The 19,258-nt window shown below is 47.8% G+C and overlaps 1 protein-coding gene across 7 annotated transcripts in view; it reads left to right on the top strand.

Moving 5' to 3' along the window:
- The window catches only part of Slc22a4 (solute carrier family 22 (organic cation transporter), member 4), a 46,926-nt gene that overhangs the window by 15,349 nt on the left and 12,319 nt on the right, over positions 1-19,258 (top strand). For 3 of the 7 annotated variants that reach the window (XR_003949460.1, XR_003949459.1, NM_019687.4), the window contains exons 2-5: positions 6,821-6,924; positions 9,144-9,298; positions 17,144-17,315; positions 18,602-18,728. Coding sequence is in view for 5 of the 7 variants with exons in the window: in NM_019687.4 (NP_062661.1) it covers positions 6,821-6,924; positions 9,144-9,298; positions 17,144-17,315; positions 18,602-18,728 (558 nt within the window). In the remaining 2 variants the exon portion in view is untranslated. Of the gene's footprint in view, positions 1-235; positions 450-6,820; positions 6,925-9,143; positions 9,299-17,143; positions 17,316-18,601; positions 18,729-19,258 lie in introns of all 7 variants that reach the window. The other 4 variants (XM_006533512.3, XM_011249065.2, XM_017314588.2 and 1 more) reach the window with 4 other exon arrangements.

Here is a 19,258-nt window from a genome sequence, read left to right as displayed (position 1 = left end):
TCAGTATTGAACAGAAACACGCATGCATGGATACATGCATGTGCACACACACAAACAAGCTCACAAAGGCCTGAAGACACCGCACACTCGGTTCTTTGGCCACATCAAGAAGTACAGAACTGCACAGTGTACAAGTGTGATTTCTGTTATGTAAAGTATATCTCAACAAACCTATCATTAACAAAAAGGAATTAAACACTCGGGGTTTCTTTGTTTCTGTTTGTTTATTTTGCAGATGGTCAAGAGATTTCACAGCCAAGTTATAAGGAAAGAGCTGGGGTGGATGCCTATGTTAACTGTTGCCTCTGTCTCTCCTCCCGGGAGGAGGCTAACCTGAGAGGACACTGTAGAGACCCGTTGTTGCTCATTCTTAAGTGGACCGATGCTAATTTCTTATTCAGTCACCTCTGGGATTAAAGTCTGTTTGTAGAAGGATTTTAGACCTTGTGGTAAGAGTTTTTCTAGCTTTTTTCATACTTGGATGGAAGAAGTTTTACTTGTAAGAATCCCTTTCCTCAAGTCAGGTAAACACTATCATCTGTGCAACTTTAAGTCATGGCTTTCCTTAGCACAAAGGTATGGGATGTTTGAGAGGTAACCTTTCCTTAAACAAGTTTGCTTGCACTTGCACACTTCCTGTCTCAGGAGGGACTTGGGTCCCATCTTTAAAGATGACGATAGAGCAGATGGACTGGGGAGATGACTCCATCAGTAAGGTGGCTGCCTTGAAAGCACAGGGACCGTGCTCGGATCCCAAATGCCCACATAAAAGCCTGGCATGATAGTATAGTGCTGTAACCCCAGTGCTGGCAAGGGCATAGAAACAAGCAGATCCCCCTAGCCAAATGGCAAGCTCAAGCTTGGTGAGAGACCTTGTCTCAAAATATGCACAGTGGAGGAAGACCTCCACACGTACACACACAGCCACTCGGACCTCTGGCCTCCTCATGAACGTGCACAGGTACATACCTGTGTACATACACAAAACACATGCACATACCTCACATACATACAGTTGATTGTTTAATAAGGAAGCAGGCTGATAAAAGTGAACGAGAGGCGAGGCTGCATATGAGAAGTGCCAGTATCCAAGAAAGCCTGCCCTCTTTGCTCAACATCAGACGGCCTTGCAGGGTTTTCAGTTTTGTGCAGGACTTGTCTTTATGGTCTTTTATAGCTTTTGTACAAGCTGAAGCTGCCAGGCTTAAACTACTAGGAGAGCTCAAAATCATAGGTGTCTTTCAAGTCTAGTGCTTGAAAGTATAGGTACCCCCTAGCCCCAGAACCACACTTTGCTGTTACTCCTAACTTGGTCCAAATGCATCCATCAACAGTTTGGGTATGTACCAAGTGCCCAGCCCCATGTTGCTCTAGAGTCTAAAACACTGTTGTACTAATTATTCAGGCATGGGAGCGTAATCCTTCTGATGAAGGATATGGGAGGCTGCCTTTTTCTTTCCCTCTAGCTAGAGTAGAGCCTACTAACAAGGATGCTGGCCTCATGCAGACACACGTGCATAGCTGGCCTGTCTTGCTTGACCTTGAGCTTTTATGAAGGAAAGAACTATGTCCTGTGCCTAGCACGTACCCTGGCCTGGAGCAGGTATTTAATGTCAGCTGAACAAATGATTAATTAATTCCTTTCATCGGTCCACTAAAAAAAAGAATTTGGATGGGTTCCTTCATCGCTCCAATGCCTGCCTTTATTTATTTATTTATTTATTCATTTATTTATTCATTTATTTATTTATTTATTTATTTATGAAACGAGAAAAAAGAGTACCCATCCCATAGGACAACATTGAGAGCTCTTGAAGCAATACAGCATGTACGCTAAGCACCCAGTACACTATAGTCACTGGTTATGGTGGCACAGGTCTGTAATCTCAGCCATTGGGACGATCACAAGTTCAAGGTGATCAAATACATAGCAAGTTCAAAGTCAGCCTGGGCTATTTGAGACTTCATCTCAACAAAACAAAACAAAAACCCACTATGGTTGTTACTCTTATTATGCTGAGTTTTGGGAGGCACAGGAAGCCAAGAGTGATCTTTCATCTCTTCTTGTTTGTTTGTTTTCCTCCCAGCAGTGTAAGATTGAATCCAGGGCTTTGTGTTTGCTGGGTAAGCATTCTGCCGTGGACCCACATGCTCAGACTGTTCCTCATGACCTTCTGGCCTGGTTTTTATCTATTGAAACAGAACTGAAGGACATACGATCTATCTGGGTAGATGGCACCCTGCTCTGTGGAAGGAACCTCAGTCTTAGACCCTGAGGATCTGGGGGTGCATATCCAGTACTCCTCCCCCTACATAGCTTGAGCCAGCTGGTTGCCACATTTCACTCTTTCACCAGAGAGGAGATGGGGAGCCCGTTTTGGGAACATTAATGTTTGGTTTAAAAGAACAGTCCCGAAGTGATGCCAGCCAGCTGGCTACTGAGGTTTCCGCCTCTAGGTTCTGATCCTCCAACTGGAAGTGTGTTTGTGTGCTTATGTGTGTAATTCACGTGCAGGGAGCAGTTCTGTCCCATCAAGAGAAATCGGTCTTCCAGCAGATATACTACAGCATTGCTCCCATGGGCAGTAGCTTCCCCAACAACAGACCTTTGGGTGGAAGGGCTTCCTTTTGGACTGTGGCTTGGTTAACTGGACTATAGCCCCACAAGCTGCAGCTAAGATTTGTCAGCCAACCCAAGCCCCTCACAGCTTTCCAAAGAGACACCTTGGGCACAAAAGCCCTCAAAAGAATCTAGAGAGCCAGGTCTAACCATGGGAAGCCATATTGTTTAGCCTTTACCTTTGCCAAGGTTCTGAAAGACATGCAGTGCCTCATATGGCTACTGGGTGTTCATGGCTGGTCAGGACACCTTGTTGGGCACATCTTCCTTCTCATGGAGGGAAAGAGACCCACAGCCATGGTCTCCAGGAGAGAGAGTTGCAGCGAGCTAGGCCAATCTCACTCCCAACCCCAGCACCCATCCTTCTGTCCAGAGAGCCCAGGTTTGATCCCCTCACCAGAGGCTAGCTTCATGGTGTGCAGCCTGTGTAGCAGCCACACAAGGCCACACTTGATCACATTGTTCTGCTTTGTGTGTTTTGAATTTTTTTCTTTCTTTAAAAGCTTTATTTTTTTTTCAACCAAGGGCTTGCTGTATATAGGACAGGCTAGCCTCAAAACTCTTGCTCCTCTAGACTTGCACCACCATACCTGGCTAGAAACCCTTAATTTCAGAGGTGAGGAAGATGACTCATTCATCAAGTGTTTGCCATGCAAACAGTATGACCTGAGTCTGAGCCCCGGAGCCCATGTGGAAAAGCTCAGCGTGTAGAAGTACATTTGCTATACCAGCACTGGGAAGGGGTAGACAGAGAGACCCCTAAGGCTTTCCTGACCAACCAGCCTTGATAAATAGCAAGCCTCAGGTCTCCTGAGAGACCCTGTCTCAAAAACTAAAGTGGATAGCACCTGAGGTGCAGTGTTTGATGTTGACCTCTGATGTGTATGTATACAGAGGGGAGAGAGAGAGAGAAAGAAAGAGAGAGAGAGAGAGAGAGAGAGAGAGAGAGAGAGAGAGAGAGAGAGAGAGAGAGAACTAAAGAAAGAGAGAAGAGGTCAGGGGTCATCTAAATTTTGTAAACTTGCAGTTTTTGAGTCCTGGATCCAGAGAGTTCAGTTTGCACTGGGACCACACATGTTACATAGAATCCCCGTCACTGTTTTTGCTCATGCTGGGTCTGGGTCCTTCTCAAACTGCCTTTCTCTTCCCCCTTTCTGTCTCTTAAGTCCTTTTGTTTGGTTGGTTAATTGGTTGGCTTGAGTTTTTCGAGACAAGGTTTTTCTGGTAGTCCTGGCTGTCCTGGAACTCACTCTGTAGACCAGGCTAGCCTTGAACTCAAAGATCTGCCTGCCTCTGCCTCCCAAGTCCTGGGACTAAAGGTGTGGGCCACCATGCTTGTCATGAAGTCCTTTCTTTGCCTGGCAGTGAAACAGTTGAAAAGCAAAACAAAACCACAAAGCAGAGAATATCCTACTTAGAAGTTCTTTGCTGCCTAGATGCAGCTGGAATAGTGATGGTTGGTGGCTTCATGGTTAACACCTCTGCTGGCATAAGATTGGTTGGGTGCTGTACATGGCTGAACTCCATTATGTCAGCCTTCGCCCCATAGTCCTGAGCAGTTGTCTCCTGGTGTCACATTCCTGGAAGAAGGGTGGGCTTGCCTTGGCCATATAGCGATGTCTCTCTGTTAGAACTCAAAGCTGCCTTCCAAGCTTTGGCCAGCTCGATTTGGAAGAAGACACCCATTCATGCAGGTACATCTCGCCTGCTACTCCCTTCTGGTCCATAGGCTGACAGAGCATAGGAGGAACCTGGCTGGACAGCAGGAGAAGGCTTGTTGTCTCTCTCGTCTCCCAGAGTTCAGGGACCTCAGGTCCATTTTTATTTCTGAGTAATTATTCTTTAACTTTATTTAATTTATTAATATTAGTGTGGGTGGCTGATGGGGGGGCTGTACCACAGAGTGAAGGTGAAGGTCAGAGGACAACTTTGTGAAGTTGGTTCCCTCCTTCCACCTTTACACGAGCTCCAGGAATTGAACTCAGGTGGCCAGGCTTACTCAGCAAGCCCCTGAGCACTCTGAGCCATCTCGCTGGTCCCATTTCTAGGTAATGTATAAAGACTGAAGGTTTGGACTGGCAAGATGGCTCAGTGAGGAAGAGTACTCGCTGTACAGGTGCTTATACCTGAGTTCAAATCCCCAGGAATCATGTAAAAATAATTGCCAGGAATGGCTGCACATGTCTGTAACCTGCATTAAGTGTTGGAGACAGCAGTTCCTGGAAGTGCACTGGCCAGCTAGCCTATCCAAACTGGGGGCTTCCAGTTCAATGAGAGTCCCTGTTTCAAAGGAATAAGGCAGAAAGTGATAGTGGAAGACACCTGACATCATCCTCTCCCCCCACCCAGTGTGTGTGGGTGCACACTCACATGTATGTAACACACTATTCACAAACCATCCACACATGCCAGCACACATACAGAATAAAGGCTTATTCAACTCCAGGTTATGAAGGTGGAGTTCAAGTTCAGTGTCTTGCACAGGACATCAGTGAGACAGAAAACTCAGTTTACTTAGATCTATTCTCTTCCGAAGCTGCTGTCCCTTTGGATTAAGCCCCACCCTTATCACCTCATTTAACCTTAATCACCACTCCAAATTCTTACCTCCAAATGCCATCATTGAACTAAGTCTGTCTACTTGCTTAATCCTTTACAATAGGGATTAAATTTCTCTGTGAACAGTCTTAATGAACAGTCACACCATAGCATGGGGTGAGGCAACTCGAATAGCCTCAGGCGGGTCCTTGGGTTGCTTCTGAGCGTTAGAGCTGACTTCCCTGTCCATGGTCTTCTTCTGCAGAGCCATGTTTTGACTCTCCAGCCAGCATCAGGGGTCTAGAGTGACCCTTCACGGAAAGAAGTCTCAAGGACTAATTCTTGAGTCTCGGGACTTAGGCAAGCTGTTGTTCTGCAGAAGGCTTAATCACTGTGGGTCATGAGGCCCTTCTAAAGCTGAGAAGGGGTAAAGCCATCTCTTAAACCCCATTGCCAGAAGTAGACCCTTGAGCAGGACTGGCTGGTGTGACCTCTGACCTGAGTTTTTCTAACCTCCCGGACTTTCTGTCTGCCCTGATTGCCTTAGCTTCTTGGCTTATGTGGTTTTGTTTGTTTGTGTTTCTAGAAAGATCTCTCTGTACCACAGGATGAGATATGGAATGATGCATATGCATGAATTAATTTAAATCAACTATACTTTGAGAGCAGCTATAGGGAATAAGAACAGATAGGGAATAAGAACAGAACTGCCCTGCAAATGTCGTGGACATGGGATGCCCACCCAGGGGAGCGAGGAATAGGCCGGAGACAAGGGTCCTTCTCCTCAGCGGGATCGTCTTGCGACACACTGTTCCCATACATACTGCAAGTCCAAAATTCGCAAACAAAGATCATCAAGCACACTTTGAACTCTCTGCAGCCTCCCTTGAGACTGGGTTGAATTGACTTCAGAGGAAATCTGGGAACAGAAACTCGAGCTGAAACTGGTTTTATGGATCCAGCAGCAGGAACTTGTTAGCTTGGTAGCAGCCCACGGGGCTTTGCTGACTGGGAGGGACCATGTTGTTGGGAAGGCTATGGAAAGAAGGGGTGAGGATTTGAGGAAGCCGGCTTAGACAACCCTTAAAAAGGGTGGGTAGGGCTAGAACAGTGGTCCCTGGGATGGGTCAGATGCTCCATCTAGGTTTTAGGGTGTCAGGGAGCCAACACTTTCCAGAGAAGTCTGCTTAAAAAAATAAACTCACCCAGCACTGGGGCTATTTTCAGTTTCCAGCAGAGGAGATGACATTTTATTCTTGGACCAACTGGCCATGTCTTATGGCCTACTTTCCTGGCTTTTCAAATCTCTCCCTCTGTGCAGGGCGGCCTCAAAAAGGACAGAGATTCCTTTGCTTCATACTGCTTTACGGTTGAGGGTTCGCTGGCCCTCTTGATACTTTATATAAGCGGTTAAAGCCATCTCCTTCCTCTTGAAGAGGAAGCTGCATTTCAATGAGGGACTTTGGCACACCCCAAGCTACTCGTCACATTGAATGGCAGAGTCAGACCCAGAGTTGTCTGGCCTGTACCTTTTGCACAGAGCCAGCCTGCTGGCACAAGGGAGGGCAGTGCATCCGGCATCCATCTGGCGCTCCTTGGAGTGGGGCACGGGTGGGTCGTGCTGGAGGACTGGGCTCACGTTGCATGCTGTCTTGTTGGCAGTGGAATCTGGTGTGTGAGGATGACTGGAAGACACCCCTCACCACCTCCCTGTTCTTCGTAGGCGTTCTCTGCGGCTCCTTCGTGTCTGGGCAGCTGTCAGACAGGTAAGGACCTTGGATGGGGAGCGATGGGGTGTAGCTATTTATCATGTCAGCCCATCTTGACACAAGATCAAATTCATGGGCTTTCTACACAGGGAAGAACCCTTTAGGCACTGGGTAAATAATAGGAGGAGCCTAGCGCTTGGGATGCTAGGGCTGAGAAGATTACAAATTCGATGTCAGCATGGACTCTATATCAAGACTCTATGTGACTAACTAATTAGATAAATCTTTCCCAGATAGACCTACTGTGCAGTCTTGACTGTATCACCCCTACATGACAAGACGCTGCCTTGAGTGACAAACTAGCACAGTAAATGAATAAGTCTTTCACAGATGGTACTAAGATGTAACTCCAGCCTCAACATCCTGCCAAGACCCACTCCTGTCACACTCCCAGGCTGAACTCACGGGGCTTTGGCCAAAAGAGATGCAAGTATCAACCTCACTAGAAAGTGGAGCCCTTGGACCACACGTCCCTTTACAGAACAGGATGCTGTTATCATCATTGCCCTACACTCTGCCCCCAACTCTTGACAGGGTAGGGGGTAGGTGACATGTCATTGCTGTACAAACAGCCGAAAGCTAGATTCAAGCCAAGCAGCCCCTGCTATGCACTCTGAGCCTGGGAACTGAGCCATGGCTGGGCCTGCAGCCACAGGGCTGACCCAGGCTGGCTTTTGGCCTCCAGAGCTTGCAGGCTTCGTGAGGACAAGATCGAAGTATCCCAAGTTGTGTTTACCTGCTCTTGTGGCCAAGGCAGGCAGGAATGCTAACTGGCAGTGTTGGATGAGGCTTCCTGGTGTTCTTACCCTCCCCAAAGCTTTAAAGCCCATCCTCCACCTGCCCATGGGTCATTACCAGAATGAATATTTAAAGCTTAAATTGATGAGCGGCGCAACAGACATGGCTCAGAATGACATCACCTCATAAAGCAGTTGTTTTCAATTTTAGAGACACATAGACACACCTGAGAAACTTCATCACACCCCAAATACTCACCCTGCATTGCAAATAAACAAGACCCGGGCAAAGTGGGGTGCTGGTATGAGTAGGGAATGCTCTTAACTTTCCCTTAGGCCTGTCCTGATAAGCCCATCTGAAGAGATGTTAGGTTGTAAAACTCTTCAAACAGCTAATACCGCATGCCAGCTCAGCAAACAGCCAGCTGTAGGGGGCCGGTTGCCTCCCCTCACTGTCCATCAGCTAGGTAGCTCAGTGTTGCTGCTTGGCCTGTCCTGATAAGCCCATCTGAAGAGATGTTAGGTTGTAAAACTCTTCAAACAGCTAATACCGCATGCCAGCTCAGCAAACAGCCAGCTGTAGGGGGCCGGTTGCCTCCCCTCACTGTCCATCAGCTAGGTAGCTCAGTGTTGCTGCTTGGCACAGACAGAGAGGCCCACAGGCCACAACCTTGTCCAGCACGGAGAGTGCATAGAATTCAAGGGCAGAATTCCAAGCTGGTACCCTAACTGAGTGTACAGCACTTACCTACTGTTGTAAAGGCATGACATCCTAAGCTGAACCATTGTAAGTCAAGAACTGTCTGTCATTTTTAAAGCTCTCTGGGTGGTTCCAAGTGCAGCCAAGGTTAAGAAGCAACCACCCTTCAGGGAATTTTTAAACTTACAGAATTCCCATGTGGGTGATAGAAGAAGTGTCTTCAAACTGCACTTTGAAGGGTTTTGTTTTGTTTTGTTCTGTTTTGTTTTGTTTTGTTTTGTTTTGTTTTGTTTTGAGACAGGCCCAGGATGGTTGAGGATGGCCTCAAAACTGCTATGTAGCTAACAGTGGCCTTGAGCTCCTGATCCTCCTGCCTCAACCTCTCAAGTGCTGAGATGGCAAATATGCCCCACCATACCCAGTCTTTCCCATTCTGGGGGGTCAAAGCCAAAGTTTCATTCATGCTAAGCAACTCTGTCCACTAGAACATGCCCCTGCGCCCAGCCTCCCTACAGCTCCTTCTAAAGATCAGATTTGTCAATGTGACTCTCACGGAAGATGTCCTGTGTTTTCCAGAAGCAAGGCTTGGTACCTCGGAAGGTAGTTCCTGGGCAGACAGATGCTCCTCCAGGGAGGAGGCTGGCAGAATGTCACAGGGGAGGACAAAGGGAAACCAAACATACATCTGCCTTAGTGCTGACACAAGACAGAGCCTACAGTGAGGCTAGGCTTGGTGTTACAACTGACCCTGGCTTACAGTGTTATGCTGTGTCCTCTAGGTTTGGCAGGAAGAAAGTCCTCTTTGCAACCATGGCTGTGCAGACTGGATTCAGCTTCGTGCAGATTTTCTCAACCAACTGGGAGATGTTCACTGTGTTGTTTGCCATTGTGGGCATGGGCCAGATCTCCAACTACGTGGTGGCCTTCATACTAGGTAGGAATGACTTCTGGGTTTCGATGTCCCTCCTTGCAACCCTGTGAAAGGCCAGGGAGGAGGGCGCCATAGAGTGTGTATCCAGAGTGTCCTCAATCTTGTGTGTGTGTGTGTGTGTGTGTGTGTGTGGTGGAGGAGGAGGCTGCAGCTTTGAGCCAGTCACAGCAGGACTGGAGCTCACAGGAGGCCATCAGTATTGGGCCAGAATATGGCCAAATACAAGAGCTTGACCTAGGCAGAAGTAGCCACACAACAGCAGAGACACATTCTCAGGAGCAAGGAGTGAGGGACGGGAGGTCCTGGGGGAGAGACAACAGAGGACATAAAGCCCTCGAGCTGGGCTGTGAAAGCAGAAGGCTGGTGGCCTACAAAGCAACTTAGTGGGGTCGATGTGCCATATACAGAGGAAGGAAAGGCACTTGCTAGGTGGCAGGATTTTGTCCCACCTGGGCAGAGCTGCTCTGGCCTGCTTCTGAGCCCACACCCAGAGCATATGAGCTCCACACAGGACAGCTGTGCCTCTCTGATAACAGTCCTACTGTTGGAAGGCCAAGCTGAGGGAGGGCAAGCCATCAGTTCCTAGGCCTTGGGGAGGCCCTAGACACTCTCCAGCTTCTCTGGAGGAGGAAATGAGGTGAGTTTCATAGAAGTTGTTCAGGGGTGCTCTGAAAAGTGTGATTCCCACCACCTAACACCCCCTCATTATGAAAGGAGGTGAGGTAGTATACCCACAGCATAATAAACACAAAGTCCTATAATACTTAGAACAAGCATTTTAGTTGGCCCCAAATTATCACAGTCTTTTCCCATTGTTCCAGCTTAACTATTGATCGTGCTCTATCATAGAGGTCGAATAGCCTTTCCTACACCTGGCTATGTAGTTCTGATTGCTCTCAGGAGTTTGTGACTCACTGGCCTTAGCCGTGTTATGTTGTGTTAGCCAAATACATGCACACCCTCTGTCAGGTTGCCAAGGTGGAATTGTCCAAATTCCATTCCTTTAATTATTGGTGAATGGCCTCTTGCCACGGGCCCAGCCTCGTGTCTGAGGGAAGAGGACTCACAGGAAGGGATAGTGCAAGCAGGAGACACAGGGTTCCGCGTGGCTCAATAAGCAGCCCTCCATTAAGCAGGCCCTGGCATGAGGAGCGAGGTTCTCAGCCTTCCGAGGAGGATGAGGAGAGCGACAGGAGTTTTTCTGAGGTTATCTGTGAAGATGCACACATGTTCTCAGGAGACAGAGACAGGAGAATGATCAGTTTTAGGATAGCCTGGGCTATGTAGCAATACCATGTCTCTTAAAAGCAAAACAACAACAACACTTCACCATAACAAATATTATTATGTCTGTAGAGAGCAGAGACGTTTGTGTAGAAAGAAAAGAGCTGCAAGCAGTAAGTGATGTAAGACCTGGGAAGGGTGGGACGTGAGGGTCCCTCTGGATGGGAGGACAAAGTCAGAGCAGCCCCGGCTGGGAGCAAGGAGTGGTCTATGCCAGACAGCCTCATCCTCTGATGCATTTTACTTATTTAACTTGTGTCTGTCTGTCTGTCTGTATGTATGTATGTATGTATGTATGTATGTATGTCTCTATGTGTCTGTGTTTGTCTATCTGTGTGTCTATCTGTCTGTCTCTGTGAGTGTTTATGTATGCATAAGTATGAGCTCAGGAGTGTGGGCAGGTTAATGCAGAGGGAAACACTGGATGTCCTTCACAATTGCTCTCTGCCTATTTTTCTAAATGAATGTTTATTTTGTATGAGGAAAGGGGGTGCATGCAAGCCATAGCACACGGGTGAAAAGCAGAGAACTAGTGGGACTTCATTTTCTCCTCCCACCACGCTGGGCCCTGGGAGTCAACTCAGCTGACCAGGACTGGCACTGAGCCAGCCAGCTGGCCATTCACCTTATTCTTTGGCATAAACTTACATTAAACTTGGAGCTCTCAGGTAACTTACCCCAGAGGCCTCCTGTCTCTGTCCCATCAGCACTGGGTTCTCAGGCGTGTTCCACAGTGCCCAGCTCTTTTAAGCGGGTCCTGGGCATTTGAGCTCACATCCTCATCCTTGTACTGCAAGCACTTTATCCACAGGCCCAGCCACCCAGCAGCAGCCCCAGCCCCCTCAAGTACCACAGCTCTGGCACTGCCTTCCACAACCCTCCTTCCCACGTGGCCATGGCCTCGAGTGCAGGGTAGAGAAGAAGAGGGCCAGGTCAAGGGTGGGCAGGAGCTTAGGTGTGTCAGGCCAACAGTTAACAGAGAAGACTGCACTCACAGGGCTCGCTGTCTGCTTGGGTCCACCCTTCTCATTCTAGCGGGCTCGGAGGGAAACTGCTAACATTAGGTTCTGGGATAACACTTGTGTTACGATCTTAGGTCTGAAGGCCTGAAAGTGTCGCTGAAAACTGATCTGTCCCAGAACAGATGGCATCCCAGGCACTTCTACAGGGGAGGAGGACTTTGTGGAAAGACAGACATGGTGGCTGCTGGTTTTCCTGCAGCACAGCAGTGCCCTCTGGTGTTTCACGAGTAAAACAGCTACTTTCCAGGCTTCTGTTGGTTTTCTTTTCCTTGAAGCCAGATTTGAACCTAACAGATTTTCATTTGAGAAGTTCCCTGAACTTTGATCTTCCCAGCTCTGGGAATCTGGATGCTTGGGATGGTAAAATGTTCATCCTGGGGATTAATCTCTGTGTTGATTCCAGAACCTGAATTGTTCCCAAAGCAGTACAGGAATGAGCCTTCTTCTAGGCTGCTCTTAAAAACCTCACTAGGCTTGCAAGAGTCTTAGGATAGTACAAAAGGCCAACTAAACTCATGCTCCTCAGAGCAACACACACAGGATACACCTCCCAGGGTGGGGGAAGTGAGACTCAAAATCAGGGTCATTGACCCTCTCACCCCAGCTTTCTAGGCCCTGTGTTAGTCTCAGGCATAGCACCCTCAACCTGCCTACAGACTGCTGGGTAAGATGCCAGCAGTGGATCTCCTTCATCCCCTGTAAAGAACCGCTTCTCAGCAAGGGAGGGCTTGGTGGAAGGATGGACCTGGTGGCTGCGGGTTTTCCTGCAGCGCAACAGCGCCCTCTGGTTCTCTGTCTTCAGAAAACCTAACCACCTCCTGCCTTGACTGAGCTCACTAATTCAGTATTTTTCAGACTTCTAACATCAACACCCAACCACGACCCCACCCCACCCCTGCCATCCTTGCTGTAGCTTCTCTTTAGACATGTTTAAAGCTCATTTGATCCAATCCATATGTTTCCCTTTCAATGAGCATACACTTGATGGCATGTTCTATAACTTTGGCTACCAGGGATCTCAGTCATATTTGAGATTTAACTACATCAATTACATGGCTTTTTATCAGCCACCTATTTTGTATTGTTTTTCACTAATTTATTAATGTACATATCTTTTTGTATTAAGGATCAAACCAAGGGCTTCTTGCATGCACTGTATAACTAAGCTATACTCCAACCTTTAAATGCTTTAAACTTGAAATATAAATTTGTCCTGGCCTATTTGAATGAAATAGCATAGCCAAATACCATAGGCTAGCTTATCTCAAAAACCCAGATCTCATTTTCTGTGTCGTGGCAGCAGAAGTTGGAGTCCCCCAACCACACTGTATCTCCAGTCAGGAAGCAGAGAAATGAATGCTTGTGCCCACCTGGCCTTCTCTTTTTTATTCAGCCCAGCACCCTCTCCCATACCCTGGCTCCACCCACATTTATGGGGACCTTTCTCCCCAGTTAAGTCGATCTAGAAACCTGATGAGGTAATTTGTTAAATCTGCTCTATCTCCTGGCAGGTACACACACACTTCTCACCACCTGCCCTTATGTTCTGGATCCCAGATGGAAACACACACACACACACACACACACACACTTTATATTTTAATATGGTATAACTAGCTTAATGGTTAGGCCACTTCTGAACCTCCATGTGGCTAACACACTCCCCTCCAATATTCCTGAGTTAACACACTTACTAAATCTGTATTTTATCCTTGCTGCCCTGGACCCTTCTGGGGTCCTCCAGGGGCTGCTTTCCCCTTTGCATCTACATTTCAGCCGTCTCTCCCTCCTGCACTTTCCCGGTGTGGTCTCCTACACCCTTGTCATGGTGGGATGCCCTCTTCCTTCTCTTCTGCATTTCTTGTCCAGGAATCCTAAAGGCCCCACCTCTGTCTCCCTGCCCATCCATTGGCTGCTGGCAACTTTATTTCCCAGTCAGAGCCAACTGGGGACAGGGACCCTCAGTTCAGACGTGTGGGTTCCCTGTGATTTTGGGAGCCGAATGAACACAAATAGCATTAGAACCAATCCACAACAGAAATCCCTCACAAATATGCCAGAGATTTGTCTCCTAGGTGATTCTAGATCCCATCAAATTGACAAGCAGTATTAACCCTCACAGGGGGACTTAGCATAGAGGAGCCCACACTCTCTACCCATTATGATGCAGGGCACTGCCCCCTCAGTCCATCCTAGCACATCCATTCCCCAGGCTTGTCTCCTGAGCTAGAATGTGCAGCAGGCTTCAGTTGCATTGGGGTGCATGTCCTGCTGCCTCCTTATGGAGAGTGCCCAGTGCTTCCTGGGGCTGGATGACAAAGGGAAGGTAGAGGAGCCAATTAGTGGCATAATCTCCTGGAGCTGCCCATGGTCTCGTCAGAACTAGGACATGCTCTTGTATTGGGATGTGGGGATTCTGTTCTCCAGAGACCCTGAGAAGCCAGGCTTTGCCTAGGATCAGAAGCCCATGGGACAGAGGGAGACTACAGGGATCTGGGTGAGCCAATCTGGGAGTCATCTCTGCCATGGGTCTTTCCCCCAGGTGAGCACACAGGGAGCTTCTTGCATCTGCCAGACTCGGGGCCCCTTCCTGGTGTCCCTCAGAGAGAACTTCTCTCTTAGCCAGTTTAATGATCAGCCCAAGAAGAACTGAAAGACATTCCGCCTCACAAGTGGGAAAGACACATTCCCCTGGTGTCTCCACTAGCATCCCAGCTGAAGGACTGGTCCATAAGACAAAAGGGTTTGCCCCAGGCAATTTTCTTCTTGAAAGCTAGACATGCATAGGTTGACAGATACGGCTTACATCTTGGTTTTATCACTGTGTTGAGGTTTGTTTGCTCTAGGATTCTGATTTGTTTGGGTTCTATTCATGTGTGTATGTGCATGTGTGATGTTCAAGTGTGTGTATGTGCATGTGTGGAAACCAGAGATTGATGCCCTATGTCTTCCTCTATCACTCTCTCACTGAATCTGAAACTTGCCGTTTCAGCTAGACTGGCTGGCCAACTAGCTCTCAGGATTTTCCTGTTCCTACCCCCAAGTGCTGGATGTCCAAACGTGTGCAGTCATGTCCAGTTCTTATACGGGCTCTGGGGATTTAAACTCAGGCCCTTGCTTGATCAGCCAACACTTGACCCACCGAGCCACTGCTCTCACCCATTTGTCTGTGATTTTGAGACACAGATCTCTTATAGCCCAAGCTGACATTGAGCTCAGAATTTATGCAGCCAAAGAGCCCCCAGTCTTCCTTCTTCCACTTGTTCAGTTCTGGGATTTTAACTATGAGCTATCACTTGCAGTTTGTGTCACTGTTACAGATACGTGACTGTAGGCAAGTGGCTTCAACTCCTTATGTCTTAGGTGAATGTTTGTAAGATAACCGTCAAAGGGATCATTTATCCTGAAGTGGGGCTTAAAGAACTGCTCATAAAAGCGTTGGTTCTGAAGATGATGGTGGGTATGATGATGGTGGTAGTGATAATGGTAATGATGGTGATGATGGAGATGATGGTGATGGTGATGATGGTGGTGGTGATGGTAATAAAGACAATGCACTGTGACAATGTTGGTGAGTATGATGATGGTGGTAGTGCTAATGGTAATGATGGTGATGATGGAGGTGATGGTGATGGTGGTGGTGGTGATGGTAATAAAGACAATGACTGTGACAATGTTGGTGATTATGTACATCTTGGTTGCTGCTCTGTGATTGTCATATAATACCCTGACAACAAGCAACTTGGGGAAAGAAACGCTTCTTTAGGCTCACAGTTCCAGGGGCTACTGTCTGTCACGGTGGGGGAGGCATGGCAGTCAGGAACGGAGTGACAACATTTTCTCCTTACATAGGAGGCATAGAGAGAAAAGGAAGTGGAGTCAGACTATAAGGCCTAAAAGCCTACCCTTAGATGTACTTCCTCCAGCAAGGCTCCACCTCCTAAAGACTCCATCACTTTCCGCAGTGGTACCACCTGTTGAGGCTAAGTGGCCAAATGCATGAGCCAGTGGGGACATTTCTCACTCGAATGACAGCAGTGTCTAAGGAAGGGAGAGGTCCTAAAAGTTAAAGAGTGGTGGAGTTGTCTGTACAGTCCTCTGTGATCCACGGGCTGGCAGAGCTCTTGTCCCTGCCTGGTACCTACCTGGTGCATGACCAAATTATGCTGAGTGTGTTACTGTCTGCTCTCAGACTGTGGCCCAGTGCTACGGTGTCTTCCCTGGCCTCACAGAAAACGGGTCCCGTGTGTATTTCTTTTCTATGATCAAATTTTCTGCTTCTAGATTTTTGCTTAAGAAGAACACACACAAACATACACATACACACATACATACACACACACACACACATTCATTGCCATATTGTAATCCCAGCCAAAGACCCAAAGACAGCCAGGTCATGGTAGAGTGCACTCATTCCTAGAGTAAGGAAACATCTGGAAATTTGACTCATGAAACCCAGAGTAGTCAGACCGCATCCTTTGGAATGAATCTACAGGCTGAAGGATGGCCCTGGGCTTAGAAGCCTGGTCACGCTGTGAGGGTCGTGAGATACCCAGCCTCAGCTCTCTCAAGAAACTGAAAGAAAATCATGAGAAGGGAACCATTGAGGAGTGGGACCTACTTTCTCCTTTTCTGTTCAGCCGAGGACCCCATGCCATGCACCGGTGCTGTCCACATTTACAAAGGGTGTTCCTCGCTCAGTTTACCCAATCCGGAAACCTTCACGGACATGCCCAGAGTCTTCACTTCTGGATGACTCTAGATTCTTCAAGTTCACCATCAATATTTCTAGTGTTTTGTAGTGTGGGCAAGTCCTATACAAAGAATAAAGCCCTTGCTGTCGGCTATATCTCTGCCTTCAGGTCAGAAGGCCCAGAGTGGATTCTAGAAAGGACTAAGGCTCCCCACAGAGGATGCTGTGCTAGGATCCTAAGTGACACCATCTCTGAAGACCCACTGCTGAGTGGACTGCTGAGCTGCATAGGACAGAAACCTGCTGCCAGTCCAGCCTTCCCCAGACAGTACCAACTGCATGTGGCCTCAAGCCTTTGCTTTGGTCACTGGATATGTGCCTGACACCTGGGCTGTCACCCTACAGAGACAATAGAACACTGTCTGCCTGGAGAACATCAGCTCCAGTGCTGGCTGCCAGCTCTGGGAAACTCCAGAGGCAGCTGCCTTCTGAGTATCATGTCTCAGGGTTCAAGGACAGGGACTGTGTCCTGACAGCTGGGAGAACCACTGTTATCTCACGGGCCAGTGACTGGTCACACATAGGAGAGTTGTGGACAAGCCTCCCACAGCCTGACTCCACTCAGTGTCTTAAAAGAGCCACTTCTTGTCTCCTGGACAAGACAGTCTCTGTGTCTCCCGATGGCCTTCCTCTGAAAACAGCATTGTCAGAAGGCAGTAGTTTCATTGGTAGAGCCCTTGTCAAACATACATGGGTTCAATCCCCAGCTCTGGAAAGAGATCCCGTCTCAAAAAGGCAAATGTTGAAGAGAGCAGAAATGCTAATACTGCCCATTGTTTTGAACAGGAACTGAAATCCTGAGCAAGTCGGTTCGCATCATCTTCTCCACATTAGGAGTCTGTACATTTTTTGCAATCGGCTACATGGTCCTGCCGCTGTTTGCATACTTCATCAGAGACTGGAGGATGCTGCTGCTGGCCCTGACACTGCCTGGCCTGTTCTGTGTTCCCCTGTGGTGGTGAGTACAACCGCCATTCCCAGCCAGCCCTCTGCCTTGTGGCAGGCAGGCACTCCAGAGATGAGCCCACTGTTCACCTAGCTGTGTCTGCGTGCTCTCTGCTGCAGCTTGCCCTGCTGCCTCCAAACTTCCAGCACTCTGCATCTCAGTGACTGGGCACATGCATTGTAGGAAGCCTGTCTCAGACTTCTTCCAGATACTTCCCACTCCAGTCTCCTGCCCATGTATTTCCATGTGGTCTGTGGAGCTGGTACTGCTGGGTTGTGTCTTTAACTCTGTGCTGTTTAGGGCTCTCTCTCTCTCTCTCTCTCCTTCCCTCTCTCCCTCCCTTCCTTCCTTTCTTCTTTCCTTCCATCCTTCCTTCCTTTCCTTCTAATTTTAAAAATCTTTCATCACATTTTTTTTAAAAATTATTCACTTTACATCTTGATCTCTGTTCCCCTCCCACAGTCTATCCCCCATTCCTCATCCCCTTCTCATCTGATAGCACAGACCCCCACCCCCCACAACCCTGGGTATCTCCCCACCCTGGCACCTCAAGTCTCTGCAAAGGTTAAGTGCTTCCTCTCCCACTGAGGTCAGACAAGACAGCCAAGTTAGGGGAATGGATTCCACATACAGGCAACAGCTTTAGGGATAGTCCCTGCTCCTGTTGTTAGGAACCCACATGCAGACCGAGCTGCACATCTGCTACATACATGCAGGGGGCTTTCATCCAGCCCATGTATGCTCTTGGCTTAGCGATTCAGACCCAAGAATTGACTCTGTTGGTCTTCTTGTGGAATTCCTTTCCCCAACTCTTCCATAAGAGTCCCCAAGCTCCATCCCCAAGCTCCAATGTTTGGCTCTGGGTCTCTGTATCTGTCTGAGTCAGCTGTTGGGTAGAGCCTCTCAGAGGACAGCCATGCTAGGCAGGCTACTGTCTGCAAGCATAACAGAGTGTCATTAATAGTGTCAGGGATTAGTGCTTGTCCATGGGATGGGTCTCTAATTGGACCAGTTATTGCTTGATCATTCCCTCAAGTTTCTGCTCCATCTCCCGTCCCTCCATTTCTTGTAGGCAGGATAAATTTTGGGTCAAAAGTTTTGTGGGTGGGTTGGTGTCCTTATTGCTCTATCGCTAATTAACAATTAATATATATGTGTGTATATGTATTATTTATGTATTTAGAACTATGTAGAATATTTGCAACATTAAAATGACCTAGGACATTTTGCTACATATGTTTGCTAACATCAAATCCTGTGGTTATAGAAGGTAATGAACCATTGCAAATGAATTCCAGGTTTATTCCAGAATCTCCCCGGTGGCTGATATCCCAGAGGAGATTTGCAGAGGCCGAACAGATCATCCAGAAAGCCGCAAAGATGAACAGCATCGTGGCGCCAGCAGGGATATTCGATCCTCTAGAGGTGAGCGAGCACCTGTGTGCAGACATCCCTTTTGAGATCAGCTCTGCAGAGACTTTCTTTTATGGAATTTAGTGTAACTCGCTACCTGTTAAATGCCCACAATATACCAGGCACTGCCTTAGGTATCACAGTTACATTCTCAGGTAAAATCTTAGGAGGCATGGCGATGCACACCTGTTCTCCACCCTTCTCAGGAGGAGGGGGTCTGAGGACTTCTTAAGCCCAGATGCCCAGGGCCAGCTTGAGTAGCATAGTAAGACATCATCTCTCTTCCTGAAAAAAAATCTACCTAAAGGACTATTTATAAATTAAGAACATTAGGTGTTTGTCTGTCTTTTAACTGTCTATACAATTCATAAACCCAGTTTTTGATTGGCAGTTTTATCCTCTTAGTACTTGTTTGACTCCTTGTGAACTCTGGATATTAGCAGGTAAGGGATGTCTGCCATTCTATAAGATGTTTGCTCTGCAATCTCTCTGCTGGTAGTTGGTGCTTTTCCTGTGCTGGTGAGGAGACTCTTGTCTTCAAA

Source organism: Mus musculus, chromosome 11 (assembly GCF_000001635.26).
Source record: "Mus musculus strain C57BL/6J chromosome 11, GRCm38.p6 C57BL/6J".
NCBI lineage: Eukaryota > Metazoa > Chordata > Mammalia > Rodentia > Muridae > Mus > Mus musculus.
This window is presented reverse-complemented; position numbering and strand designations above follow the sequence as displayed.